At 33.6% G+C, this 14703-nt stretch overlaps 1 protein-coding gene across 1 annotated transcript; it reads right to left on the bottom strand.

The window, feature by feature from the left end:
• Positions 1-4601: 4601 nt before the first annotated feature.
• LOC136039906 (acyl-CoA-binding protein homolog) lies at positions 4602-14300 on the bottom strand. The gene is made up of 3 exons (XM_065723894.1): positions 14212-14300; positions 9833-9947; positions 4602-4886 (listed from the first exon to the last, which is right to left on the bottom strand). Exons 1-3 carry the CDS (start codon positions 14224-14226, stop codon positions 4753-4755), a joined length of 264 nt encoding a protein of 87 aa, XP_065579966.1. The 5' UTR covers positions 14227-14300; the 3' UTR covers positions 4602-4752.
• Between the last annotated feature and the right edge of the window lie 403 nt (positions 14301-14703).

Raw genomic sequence — 14703 nt, 5'->3', positions numbered from 1 at the left:
CCCACCATGAAAATCAAGGAGAATCACATTTTTGCATGGGTAGCACTGATGCATCCTCTTTTTCTTTTTTGTTCTGTTTTTTTCTTTTCTCTTTCTTTTCAATGTTGCTAACAAGGCACTGAAACATCATATAAGTTTAAGCTAATTTTCATGTCTAATTAGTTTTAACTATTTTCTTAACTTAACATCATAGTCTAAAAACTATAGACAAGGTAACAAGTTATCTTTTGGGCCCCTACTAAGGGCTCAAAGTTGTATTTGCCCCAGAAGCGATTATCAAATTTGGAAATAGGCCAAGAGTGGAAAAAAAGGCAAAGAGTGATGTACTTACTTTTTTTCTAGCTAAATTATATGGATGTATAAATTTACCTATCTACAAAGCTATTACGAATTTACCTATAGCTGAAAATAATACCTGAGAAGGGTTTTATCCTTCCGGGTATAGAGAACTTCTCAAGATATTTTTAACTGCGATTTATCAGGTAAACCTACATGAAATGATCTAAAACCTAGTTTTCCACAGGGAAACATCTCCAAATCTGTTTTGGAGATCATACATCTACTATCCAACCCACCCAAGAAAAAAAAACATTAAACATAGCAAGCGATGGGGTGGTCAGTGCCTCTTAGCCCCCTATGGGTGATCACTAAACTAACTATCCCCCCCCAAAAAAACTACAATAAGTGGTAAAGAAGTTCTTACAGGAGACATTAAGCTTCCCCATCCCCGCTTTTTATTCCTCTAAGAAGATTTCCTTGCTCTACATATAACATGCTACTTTATAGCCATATTTAGAACCGGACATAACTCGTTTCTTTAGATACCGGAAAAACCTATTTTAAACACATACACGGTCAACTTTTTTTTCTTTTTACAGAAACAAGTTTTGAACGTCGTCCACATCATAAATGTTTTTTTTGGGGGGGGGGACTGTATATTAAAGCCTCACCATTTCTAGGTGCAATATTAAAACTTGACACGAACAGAAATCCTTCTGCATATGAGGGAGCTGCCTCCTCCTCAACACTGGCTCTTTAAGGTAAGTCCTTAATGTTCTGTAAAAACACTCCTCGTTCAAATTCAACGGCCCTTGAATGTGAGCAGTCTTTCTTAAAGAATTGTGAAAATAAGTCAAACTTTAGCACAAAGAGCGAGGTTTCGGGAAGCAACAACCCCCTAATTTACGGAATAAATTTGTTAGTTTTAAGTTTTGCTGTTCCTCTTTGCATTCCGTTAAAAAAAATCTTCTTTTCTTGATTGAATCATGCCAGGAAACTTCTCTCTCGACGAAAATCCACCCCCGCCCACAAAAAAAAAATACATTTTTATTCCAATACCACATACTTTATGTGAATTGGTGAATTTCGTAACTTATAGCTATTTTCACGGAGCATAGGGGTGGGGGGAAATCATGTATCCCCAAAGGCACACTGATTGGACCTTCTAACTATGCCGAATCAAATGGTTATCTCAAAATCTTGATCGGCTATCTTTGGGAAAAAGGGGCGTGAGGGGAGGAGGTTAGTTGCCCTCAATTTTTTGTTCACTCATTTTTTACGATTTCGGTTACTGTTGGGTCCAGTTGCTCCTTACTTACAGTTCGCTACCATGAACTGTTGGATTATTTTGTTCAAGCCGGTTTTAATTTCTTTCTTTTCTTATATGGATCCCTTTGTTGAAACTTGGAGCAGCTTTTCCCATATTAACATAGCTAATAAGTTGTGGAACTTACCACTTCGAAACCAGGCAGAACTTATTTCTTTAGACGATTAAGACAGCAATAATCCTTTTTTAGTTATCAGTATTTCTGACTGTTTCTATTATTCTTACGATGTTTACATTATTTAACTTGGAATATCAATCTTCTACTTTTTTATAGCTTCTGATAGTTGTTTGTCAATAAAGTATTATCATATCTCTCTCTTTCTTCCTTCTTTAGTTTTCTTGCCATTAATAGTACAAAGTTATTATTGATCTTTGGACACGACATTTTTGAAAGTTATATTAATTTTTTATTGACCATTTTTGCATTGATAGATTTCTGGTTTGATTATTTTTTTTTACATTCGTCTTGTTTCCGTCTCGTCTTACTTTGACATTAGAAACGATTTCGGTTCAGTTACAGCTTGTGATAAACTTTTGAAGAAAAAAAACGTCTTATCTTAATAATCTTATAAATAGAAAATGCAATATTCCTTTAGGGGAAAATTGCTACTTTTGCTAGGAAGAGCGTTGACCAGATTGGCCTCAGAAGGGCTCACCAAACCACCCCCTAACCAGAGCTCCTTTTTTTTTCATCTATTAAATCTTCTGTGCAAAACATTGCCTATTGCATTACCACAATTGAATAAGTTGTGGTAATAGCAAAGTCAAAGTCACCATTTTCAGTGATGCAACTGGAGAGTGGGTTTTGGAGTTTCATCCATTTTCTGGGATGTTAAGGATTTCATAGAGTTATGCACCTTTTCATTATATTATGACTAAAAATACCTGTTTCTTGTCTACCCCCCCAATAATTATGAACACTTAAAATAAAATTCTGCCTATCCCCCTGAATACATTTTTCTTGACATTTTTTTTTTAAATTAACATTTTTCCTTCGTTTAACTGCTCTCTTCTACTCATAGAAAGATAGGATATTTTGTTATGGTAATTTTTTTTTACCCCGTGATTATTCTTTTACACTATGCCACAATGAGAACAAATCTAATCCAATCTTGAAGTTTCTTCTGAGAGGTAGACAGAGAACTAATCGTGGATGTTACTTAGCCCTAATCCAACTACACGTTGCAAGAGAACAATACGAAAAATTTAGCCTGAGACAATATAAGCATGACTCTTTGGTTAAAACTTAGACGATGTATCACGAACATAGGCACATTAGAAAAAAAAAAGGACCGAATAGTAAGCAAGAGAAGACCTTTAGTTCAAATTTGAAAAAAAACAAGACTAAAATGATGACCATAGACATGAACGTAAAAATATGAAAGAAGCCATCAGCTACTTTTTCTGCTTAAAAAAACTGTCAGTAGTATTTTTTCTGCTCAAACCAACTGTTTTAAGAAGCTAAGAGACCATTTTTCAGTGTAAGAACCAACCATTAAGCAAATCTCGTGAGTTAGCTTGGCTATTGGAAGATGGATATTCTACAATTTTAAACTGAATATTTTGGATCCATTGGCCAAAACTACTTCCAAGAATCGTATAGTTCCCAATATCCTTGGAGGTTTTTAGTTTTTCCCAATGCATTAAACCTCTTCTTCTGACCAACAAAATTATTACAAAATTTGAGCTTGAATACGTAAATTACAAGAAAAGAGGGATTTTTCAACAGGACAGTGACAAAGAAACTATTTCATACAAAAATTTGCGGCCTATAACTTCTATTACCCCCCCCCCCCAAAAAAGGAATGAAAACTTTACCTTCATAAAGTAATAGAAATGAGTTATAAACAATTTGTCATAAATGAGATTCAATAATAGCATAAACTCTTGATTCCTAGCAGGTGTTCGAGAGAAGAAGATCGTTAAGACAGTAGTCAAATATTCCAGCTAAACAAGGGCATCCGTATAAAATTTCGTTTGGTATAGGGGGAGCTTGAAAAACGCTCTAAAGCGGGAATGGAAAGATTTGAAAAATCAGGACTTCTTACATATTTTTAGTCTTAAGGAGGTGGGGGGATATAAGATAGGTCAATTCCTTCTTGCGATGCCAGGGCGGTGAAAATCTCCAGTCTTCAGACACAGGAAGGATATTTTTTAAGGTTTAAATAAAGGTATACTCCAGGACAGAGCCAAAAATGGACAGGAATATGGATAATTACCCATTCCAGTACAGCCCCACTATGAAGGTTGATTCTATTTAGCTCATTCCCTCCCTCAAATAACGTCACTCAACCTACCCATCGGAAATAAACCTTTATTGTTTGCTGTGAACTGCAAATTTTAACAACAATTTTACAACTGATCGTCGTTAACACAAAAACGCACGGCAAGGGAGGGGGGGGGGCTGAACAAATCATTTTGTCACTTTTTTAAAACGTGATTACTTTAAAAAAGATGAGAAACTCAAGTTTTGGCAGTAACTTAAGATACTTTTTCTTTAATTCATTATAGAAAGGGGTCAAACACAGCACGAATCTCGCCATTGAATACCTGCTCTTTCCTTAATTTGCCCTTGTCGTCCAATATGTCAATAGAGTTGATATGCTTTTCCAAAAAACAAAATTTGGCCCGTTGACACAACAGGCCAAATAGAAGTAAATAGCTTGAACTATTAAGCCTTAAAATTTTGAACTAGTTCAGTTAAATAATTTACTGTCTTGCAGAAAATTACCTTGCAAGTATTTTCTTTATTTATGTAAATCTGTCTCAAATTGAAACCTTTCATTCAGCCCAAGACTTACTTATGCCTCAGGTATCTTGTGCTCTTGACTAAAATTAGCTGATTTTATTTGAAAAGTTAAATTAAATTTTTCAAGAGTTTAATAAGGTAGACAAAGCCATATGAGGAAAGCAGTTTATTTGCTTTGTGGAAAACTCTATCAAATTTATTGACGTCGTAGGAGCTTCGTATAAAGCAAGGCTTAAAGAAAAAATATTACCAACAAAAAACTTTATGAAAAAAGACATTTCAACAGAACCAAGACATGACTTATTGTAAAGGCAGAACAATCCCCCGACAAATGAGTAACAACAAAATGAACAGAAACCATCTTGTGAACTAAAGAGGCTCTAAAAGAAAGTCGAGACTAGGCATATTTCGCAATGATTTCTTGAGCAAGGGCAATATATGCTTCTTTAGCTGCGTCTTGAGCCATTCCTTTCTTCGAGTCCCATTTGTCCCATTTGTACTTTCCTTTCAGATCAAACATACCCGGACGGGCTGAAATAAAAAAAGAACAGTATTATTATTTTCGAAGCTAACTGGTAATAACGCAAATATGGTAATAATATAACCTTACACGTTAACTTGGCATTTTTGTCCAAGTACACTTCCAGCTTAAAAAAAACCTCTATTGAATATTTTGATATTGTCGTAATCACGTTCACATTTACATGTAGAAAAATACCAGCCTAATAATATGAACAGGAAACCAATTTTAGAAATTTTTGCATCATCATTTGTACATGTATTAATTATTTCACATCTCCTATTTTTAACTCATCTAAAGTTCTTTCAATTTTTCCTACAGTAATTTTTTCTTTAGAAATAAATCCAAAATCAAGGAAAACATCTACTAATGGGCTTTGCTCTGAATCAGCTCAACCTTTCTTTCTACATCATCTCCTTTACGAATTTTCCTTCTTGAATCCTTAATTATACTTTGAGCACGCCCATTTCCCACTAAGTCTTTGGAATCTATAAACTTTACGACTTCTTTTGAAGCAACTCTTCTTCCAGGTGTTTAATGGTCTTTTCGCAGCCAATATTTTAATTTTGTTACTCCTTCTTTCTTACTTTGTGCGAGTCTTTTTTTCCTTTTGGGCTCCTCTTCAGCACACCTTGTGTGTTCAGCTTCATTGTACAGTTTTTAGCTCTGCCAAGCATTCTTCCCCAAATACAACAGCGTTCTAGAGATAAAACTAAAACAGACTTGACTGGGAACTTCTTTGAGCACCAGAGACTACTAGCCTGATAATGCCACATTCACAATAAGATTTTGCAAATACCACGATTTAGCAAGCGCCAATGTACACCAATCAGAATTTTTTACAAAAAATCTCATTGGCTCAAATTAGCGCTAGCTAATCTCTATATGAATGAATGAATGAATGAACTTTATTACCCGTAAAAGTAAAAAAAAACACAAAGTACGGAGTATTATAAATAAACAAAAACAAAAAACGATAGACAGCAAAGAAAAAAAAATTCAAACTAACAAAAGACAACATGGACTTAGCCAGTATCAATATGGAAAAAAAGACTGCAGAGGGTCGTAAACGTGAATAAAATTGATAGTCTTTTTACACATGTCATCACTGGAAGACCGAATCCGAGAAGGCACATCTATTAAACCAAATTGAGCAATTATTTTTTTATTTCGGTGCCATCTAGGAAGCTGAAATAAGCCGGACGTAGAGTATGGCGATCTTTCTTACGAAACAGATGAGCCATGCCTGAAAAAAACAAAAAGCACAGGGGCGCAATAAGTGTTATAAATCATGCACAAACCGTTGCGGTTGTAACGGCTTTTGTTTGGGGATATTTTTCCGTAAGCGACGCGTAGGTTTTTCACGGTCTTTTTTCATATTTGTAAAATCTGATTGGGAATGGGCCTTATAAAATATTTCCTTTCACTGAACATCTCTCATTAGTCCGTCCTGACCATGAAATCCTATTAATACTAAGATTTATCAAACGCTAATTCGAGCCAATCAGAATTCTCATAGACGAATTCTCATTTGCTTATATTAGAACTACCTAAGACCTGATATTAGTAAAATCTTATTTGAAAAAAGGCAAATCTCGCGTTCAACGTGTGCATTCACATCAAACACAGAGGACGGGTTTCAAGACAGAGGACATTGCCTTATAGAGTAGAGGATATTTTACCAGTTGCTGACGATTTTTCTAACAACAAACAAAGTAAAAATTGATGCTTGATGAGCCCCTGTCAATAAGCAAACTGAGTACCAGCAGTAATAAGTTTTGTTCGCCATGAACGCCTTCAGATTCCCATGAAGGGTATTAACACAAAAGTTTCCCCAAGTCCCTTGTGCTTGTCTTGTAAATAGGCTACAGAGTACACCAATGGATGGTATCATTTTTAACAAAATGGCATGTATTGAAATGCAGACTTTGCCACCCCCTGCTGCACCATCAATACTGAAAACATTATAATTTTGCACCAAAATATGACAATTTAAGCTAGTTTTGTCCCCCCGGACTGTTTGCCCCTTCTAGATCCGACTCTGCTAGTGGATAAGTGAAAATACTTTTTATTACGCAATTGTTTGGTGGTTGTATCTACTATTCCACTAAGGTTATAATTGATAACCTTAAAAGGGAGTCAGTTAAAAGGGAGTGGAAAAAATGGTAGATTATGTGAAAAATATAGGAAATTATGAAAATAATCCAGTCTTGACTTTCTATGGGATAGGCCATACCCTCCTCAGTTTACAAACTTACTTTAACTTTTTCACGGGTTCATTTTAGATCCTGAAGGAACATGCACCCTTTGACATTTTCTCTTTTCTTTTCAATTTTTTTTTTTCAGATGCTTCTACCTCTTTTTCCAAGAACTTTCATGATTGGTTCATTTTAGATCCTGAAGGAGCATGCACTCTTCAATATTTTCTCTTTGCTTTTCAAGATTTATTTCCAGATGCTTTTACCCCTTTTCCAAAAACTTTCTTTTTCCAAGATCTTTCATGATTGGTTCATTTTAGATTCTGAAAAAGGTGCACTCTTTGATATTTTCTCTTTACGTTTCAAGATTTATTTCCAGATACTTCTACCTCTTTTTCCAAGAACTTTTTGGGTAAGTCTGAAGTATAGTTTCCAACGAAAAATTATATGCTCTGCATTGCTGTATTTCCTTCATATTGTACCACACTCTTAGCCTTATAAGAGGCAATTTCTCTATTTAAAAGTATTCTAATTTCTTTATCTAGCAATTGACTGAATTCAGTTTAATAAATATGACCACATATATTTGAGTTGTTAGCAACTACCACAGAATCAGAATACACTCAGAATCGTATCAATACAGTAGAGCTGGCTTCATTAAAAGCAATGTACTTCCCGCTTACTGCTTTTTGCAGTCTCCATCATGTTGAATGACTGGCTGTCAAAATTTGGAGGAGGCCTCTTTTGATTGCAAATTAAGAGTTTAAGAGCTCTTTCTGAGGACCAAAATCAGTCAAAGGGCATCCAGCTGCATTACCAAGTTAAAATCCCTTTTACTAGATGTAAATGGTTACACCTATACGAACACCATCATACAATCATTTTAACATGTATGATAGGGAAGCTGTTCCCCCTACCCCTCCCCCAGTATAAAATATCAAAACTGCAAATACCATCAAATATCAAAATTGACATTTAAGTATTTCTGAACTTACCAGTTATAAATCTGAAACTTGAATTTAATCTATATATTAGGCTACAGCTCCTTGACCAAGGGCCTCAAATTGTAAAAATGCCATGTTTGAAGACAAAGGCTTCACAAACTAACCTTAGAAGAGTGGCAAGCATGTTACACCTTGTTTAAAATAGGAATATGATAAGTTCTACATTATTGCAGGATATTGGGGCCACATGTGTTAGCAGATTAAAGAAAAATTATTGATTTTCCTACTTAAAAACTTGAAAGAATTGTTTTCCAGCCAACCAATCACATCATTTAAATTTTCCACTCTTTCCTCATAATGGTCTTTATGAACTCACATTGAAACTATTTTGAAAAAACCGTTAGCTAAACACAAATGCTTATGCAAAAATTCGTTCTTAAAATCATGATAGGAACACCTAAAGGAATGACCAGTCCATCTCAAAATTCATCAGTATAGATACGTTGCATCTGTAATGTTTGATCATTCAGGGATCATCTGGGAGTACAAAGAGAGCCCAGGGGCCCAAACCCCATCCTCAGAAAACATAGGCATGTTCTGTGTCTTTCAACTTGGGACTGAAAAGAGATCATTTTGGGAAGATCTAAACACTCAATAGACTTCATATCACTGTTAAAAAACAAAACCTACTGATGCAGGCTTTTCGAGGTTATTCATTACAATTACAAGAAATATACTTCAATTTAAAGTTTAATTAAAACATTTTAAGCATACATTCAAAATATATTAATTATTTTTCAATAAAGCCGAGCTCTTGCCCCATGGGGCTATATTTGCATGATCTGTACAGCCCAGTGAGCAGGGATCATTTAGGTCTTTGATCATTTTGAAATTATTTGCAAATTGTAAATTGTTCATGATTCAAAATGATTAATATTGCCATACCTTATGAATGTATTAAATCAAACAAACTAAGTATATGGCTCAAAATGTGTTGGATTTCCACGGGCTGTTTTTTCAAGGGTTTCAATCTAAATGGAGATTACCATTTTCACTTCACTGCAAACTAAACAGATGCCTTAAATTAAGTCTTTTTTAGCCAAGAATTTTTTTATACGCACAAGTTTGGATTGAATTATTAATTTCAAAAAAAGATCTAGCAAAAAAAAAAGAATTCTCATGGGGTCTAGAAGCTTGTGCTACAGAACTGCAAGAAACAAATGTAAAGGGAGAAATAGTGACAAAGCCAAGAGTTATTTCAAAAATAGTAAAATCTAAATAATTGTCAAAAAGATGTTTATTTTCACATTTCCCAGCAGAAAACTTGATTAGTATTGTAAATTATTTTTGTTTCTCCTTAATCTTGTTTCTTTGAAGGCACTTTAGCATTCAGAAGAGCTTGAGAGGGGGCAGTGACTCAGTCTTATTTTTGGTAAATTGTTTTTGCTTGAAGTGTCATTTCATTATGTGCTGCACACCTCAATAGATTGCTTTTAATATTACTAATATTTTTAATATTGCCTTTAATATTACTACTTAATATTATATTGCTTTTATTTAAATAATATTGCTTTTAATTTATACATAGGTGTTCTTGAAGTTTTTGTGATAAATCACAATTATTATACATTTCAAAGGGTGACAACTTCAATGAAACTAGGAGTACTGGTAAGAAGAGGTCAGAATATGAAAACAGCGCATTTTGGATCAATCTAAGTGGGAGGGGAGATTCTGGCCTGTATAAATTTATGACTAGGAGTAGAACAAGATTCTCCGCTCTATAAACTGAAAGATTCAACAGAAAAAAAAACTTACCAGTAGTATTATCCCCAACAGTTGCTTGCTTGAACAAAGCATACAGTTCTAACAGCTCCTCATCTGTTGGTCGTTTTGTTAGATTTTTAACATCTTCAGCAGCCTTGTTAAACCTCTAGAAATTCAAAAGCAAAATAGATGAGTTTTTCTGATTCAGAAAGAATTATGTTTTATTAAGCTTTTTGCCATATCATTAGATCCAATTTCAAACTAGAGCCATTCTTAATATCATCTACAACACAACAATTGTTCTGGCAAATTTTTTCAGCTATAAACCTAAAAAAAACTGAAGCGATATTGAGAATACATTAAAAACATGATTACTTTTTGGCATGAAATAAAAACAATTTCAATGAGCATGTTAAATTTCAAAATTGAGAAAAACTTCAGTCTATATTACAAAAAATCTTATTCTGAGATCAAACAAATGCAAGGACATCTTGGGGATTTTCCATTGTAAGATGTTTAAATTAGGTATGTCATTTCTTGCCCAATATCTGAAATATACTTATTTTTTTGTTAATAATTCCTGTTTTCTGTAAAAATGCATTGTTCTCATAGTGAGTCAGCAATTCACTCAATCCTGAGTGAACTTTTAATGCAACCAATCCATTCTTTAAAAGAGAAGTTATGCTGTGTTTTCATCTTGAATTTAAGTACTCTGACAGCAAGAAATTCCAGCATTTTCATGCTATATGTATATATATATATATATATATATATATATATATATATATATATATATATATATATATATATATATATATATATATATATATATATATATATATATATATATATATATATAACAAAATTCAAATCTAAAATCAGTTTAGAATCCATCTCAAAACCTTAGAATTGTGTTTTCTAAACCTATTGAACCAAAATTGATGAATTTTTTTCAATGCTAAGACAAGTCTTCTGTACTTTCTCTCAAAATTTAGAAATAGGAGGTTGAAAACAACTTTTGAAATCCTAAATTAGGAACCAGAGTCATTCCTGAATGTAGTATTCTCCTTTGTAAGATAGTTGAGAAGTTTGAAGGGTATCTTATAACTAAAGCCTGATGAATCCTTGATGACAAAGGGGCAGAGCAAAAGAGTTGTAGTGGAAGAAGGCAAATACTAGAATCAGCAACCACAACTTCCCTAATATAGCACTGATCTCTTGGACCAGTCTTCCTGGTGCAGGTACTACTGTTTTCTCTATAGACCTATTCAAGACCACTGGCAATAGTCAGTTCACAAAACAATGGAAAACAGAGTGGAATGCTACAACTCAGTGGCTCCCCAACATCACTGACCAGCAACTTTACATGATCACTTCTTATTTTACTAGATAATGCAGTTTAAGGCATTTTGTAAGGTAATCATGCAGGAATTAGAAGATATACCCTAATTCTGGAAGGTCTTCCAGAAAACTAATTGATATCTTCACAGCTGAAGCCCCCTAATACATGCAAGCAATCTAGCCAAAAGCAATAGAAAAAGCCTAAATAAAATCAGCTGATTTTGCTGTTTTTTTCTTTTTTAACTTAGATTACAAATAATCTACAGTTATTATATTATACTAACTGAAGATTGTTTTACTTTATTTTTCTTCTTTCTATTACTCTGCAAGTGTCAGAACAGTTTGATTATGAACATGATTTGGATTAATGATTAGTTATTATAAGTTAAGAAAACTTAGTTAAACTTAGTTTAAGTAGTTGAAAACTAGCTAAGAAAACATTGAGCAGATGCCAGACAAAAAAAAAAGAATAAGAAAAAAAATTCTATACTCAGAACTTTTTCTGAATATAATAATCACTGATTTCACACTTTTGACCAGCCTACTCCTCCCTTAATTGGCCTTTTTTTATTGGCTTTATTAACCAGTGGTCAAAATGATGGCTAACTTAATCAATCAGTTAAGTTTTGTATATGGCAAGCCTAGGGTAGTAGTAACAGTAATTACTGCATTTGGAATTACTCTATGATACTACTGAATACATTGTCAAACCAATTACAACAATGTTTGAGATATCCCTCACTTCCAAGTGATTAGAAGCTGGTTAATATTGAGCCAATACATGCAAAAGGGAGAAGGGATCTTGCTAGCTGTTATTGGCCAGTAGGTCCTACACTGGTTGTATTTAAAGTACTTGAGGGCATTATAAACAAAGCACTGGTTTCCCATTTTGAAAAAAAAATTTACTACATAGCAAAATCCAATGTGATTTTTGAAAAGGATGTTTGATTGATATTAACCAAATCAATTTATATGATTTTTTGACTAGACTTTCAGATAATGGTCAACCAGTGGATGTTACCTTAGTCAACCAAGCCTAAGCATTTAACAAAGTTAAACACCAGCCACTAATTTTGAAATTAAAGGCATATGAAGTGCAAAAAGAATATACTACATTGGATAAAATGCTTTTGAACTGGCATGATTTGGAGCATATTGTTGCATGACTACAATCCTATCTTTTGTAAATTGTAGCCAGTTGTACCTCAAAGTAGGGTCATCAGATAATGGTTTAAATCTTTTGGTCACTTATTACCTTGTCTTCAGTTTTCAGACTGTGATACAAAGTTAAGAAAATTTTATTCATTAATTATCACAGATAATTTCTTTCTGTGGTTTTTGAGTATAAAAAGGGTTAAAACATTGGCTTTGGACTTGTTAGTTCATTTTAAAATCCATTTTGTTAAAAGTTATATAATCTGCAAGCATTGATTTGTCACAATTAAGTCACATAAAAAGTCAAAACAATTTCTCCTTTTTTTTTATCTGCTGTGCTTCTTCTGCTGGGTTTGATATTTTTTGACACATAGATGAAATGGCAGTTTTTAAGTAGTCTTGCAGAATAAGAAGATAGCATGACAGAACTATTTTGAATTATTTTTATTCAATTTAATCTTGACAATTCAATGTTTGTGAATTATACAACTTTTACAAAAGGGATTTATAATGAAATAGTAAACAATACAATGTGAGGGTAGTAACAAGAGCCCTTCCTTCTTGGTGAATTTTCACCAGTAATTTGCAGCATGAATCAAAATGTGGTCTCTATTTTGACAACCAATTGAAACAAAAAATTATATTTAGCCTAAGGTAAATGTTAATTTTTGTTCCAAGCTGTCTAATGTGCATATTACTGCATACAGCAAGATTCTGATTAACACATATTGTTCTTTGTCAGTATTATAGAAGTGAATCCATTTCTGGTTGACCCTCTTCCTCCATGGGGCAAACTAAAAATGAGTAAAGTGGGCTTGCTTACAGATAACATTACCTATCAAGCAAAGCATATTAGTCCATGAGCCCTACAAGTAGTTGGGTGAGGCCTGTATTCTATATTTATTCAACAAAGAGTAATAAAACTAAAAAAAAGGTTTATTCAATAAATATAGAATACAGACCTCACCCCACTGACTGCAGGGCTCATGGACAAATATGCTTTGCTCTATATGTAATGTTACCTGTAAGCAAGCCCACTTTACTCATTTTTAGTTTGCCAACTGAAACTATGCTGCTTTGCAGCATAGTTTTTCTGTGATTCTGTGATCAGGCGTGAATACAATGCATGCAGCATAGTTTTTAGTTTAGAGCACTTGGAATAAAACTAAACATTTACCTAATCTGATATTTGTGGTTTATAGAATAAATATCAAGGAATAGAAGTTAGCCTACATTTTCAGAATAAGAAGAAAACCAGCTTTTGTTAATAAGTGAATAAACAAATATAGAAAGGATATATACATCAAATAGGATCATTGGTATTTCCAAAAAGAGGTTCTTGCCCATAAGTCAATGAACTAATAATTTCAAGTGTTTGATCTTATATAATTTCAATAATAGCCATAGCAGTGCATAGCTTAGATTTTTGTCTATTCTTTATATATGCAATTCTCCTCAATTCCTTTTTTGGTCAAAAGGTGAAAGGGTTTTAGTTGTGAATAATTTTGCTCAATTGGATACTGGTTTTTTACCCTAAGCAAATCTCTAAAACTCAGATATCAGAATTGTTAACATAGTTGCTTGTCAATACTTTCCTGGAATATGTATTGGCCCTGGATTCATAACTGAAAGTCTTATTTTCATATCCTAACCACTTTCCAAGATAGCAAAAAGTAGCTTGTCAGGCTGTTTTAAAGTAGTTTCCGGAGCAGTGTTTTCTTATGGAGAGATTAAAAGCACAAGACTGATACTTCAATCCGATTTCATCCCTATAACAAATTTAGCCTAACTTTTCAAGCCTATGCCTATTCACCTTGTTCAAAGGCTGCAAGAAAACTTTGTCCTTGTGGCTATCGAAGGCCCTTTGTTCAAAAGACTTTATAGATTAGGCAAAGCTTAATAGCTTTTAAATAGAATTTGGAACGATAAACTACCTCATCAAGGGACATTTTAGAATATATTAATTTTTGACACGTATCAACAGCAAAAATGAAGGAGCTTAGTGATGAAAAAGACGGTCGCAACCACTGTTGCAGAATTTTCGACAGAATGCATAGCCATAACTGGCGTAATCACTAGCCCAAAAATAGCCGTAAATAAAACGTCATTATAACCCTATTATGTCCTATTACAGTCCTGTTATGGGTAAAATGAGGAAGAAATACAATCAAAATATCATATAATCTACATATAAGCATAGGTTAAAAGCAAAATGGAGCTCTGTAAACGAACAAAATAACAACCCCCTCCACATATGCCGTCTTCAAATTGATCATTGCTTCGCTGAAAGTAAATATATATAAACAAAAAGGCAAATTGTCATCCCCAAAGGCATGGTTACAGGAAGATTTGAATATGCTAAATAAATTAGCTATTTCAAAATCTTGATTGTACAATCCTGAGAAAAAGAAGGGTTACCCTTCATT

The sequence above is a fragment of the Artemia franciscana genome, chromosome 20 (genome assembly GCF_032884065.1).
Source record: "Artemia franciscana chromosome 20, ASM3288406v1, whole genome shotgun sequence".
In the NCBI taxonomy this organism is placed as follows: domain Eukaryota; kingdom Metazoa; phylum Arthropoda; class Branchiopoda; order Anostraca; family Artemiidae; genus Artemia; species Artemia franciscana.
The sequence above is the reverse complement of the archived record's forward strand: the minus strand, read 5'-3'. Positions and strand labels throughout refer to the sequence as shown.

Excerpts from the sequence above, each read along its gene's own strand:
- LOC136039906 (XM_065723894.1), bottom strand. Across the intron at positions 4,887-9,832 it reads TGTTGGGGATAATACTACTG|CCCGTCCGGGTATGTTTGAT; the intron begins GTAAGTTTTTTT and ends TTTTTATTTCAG.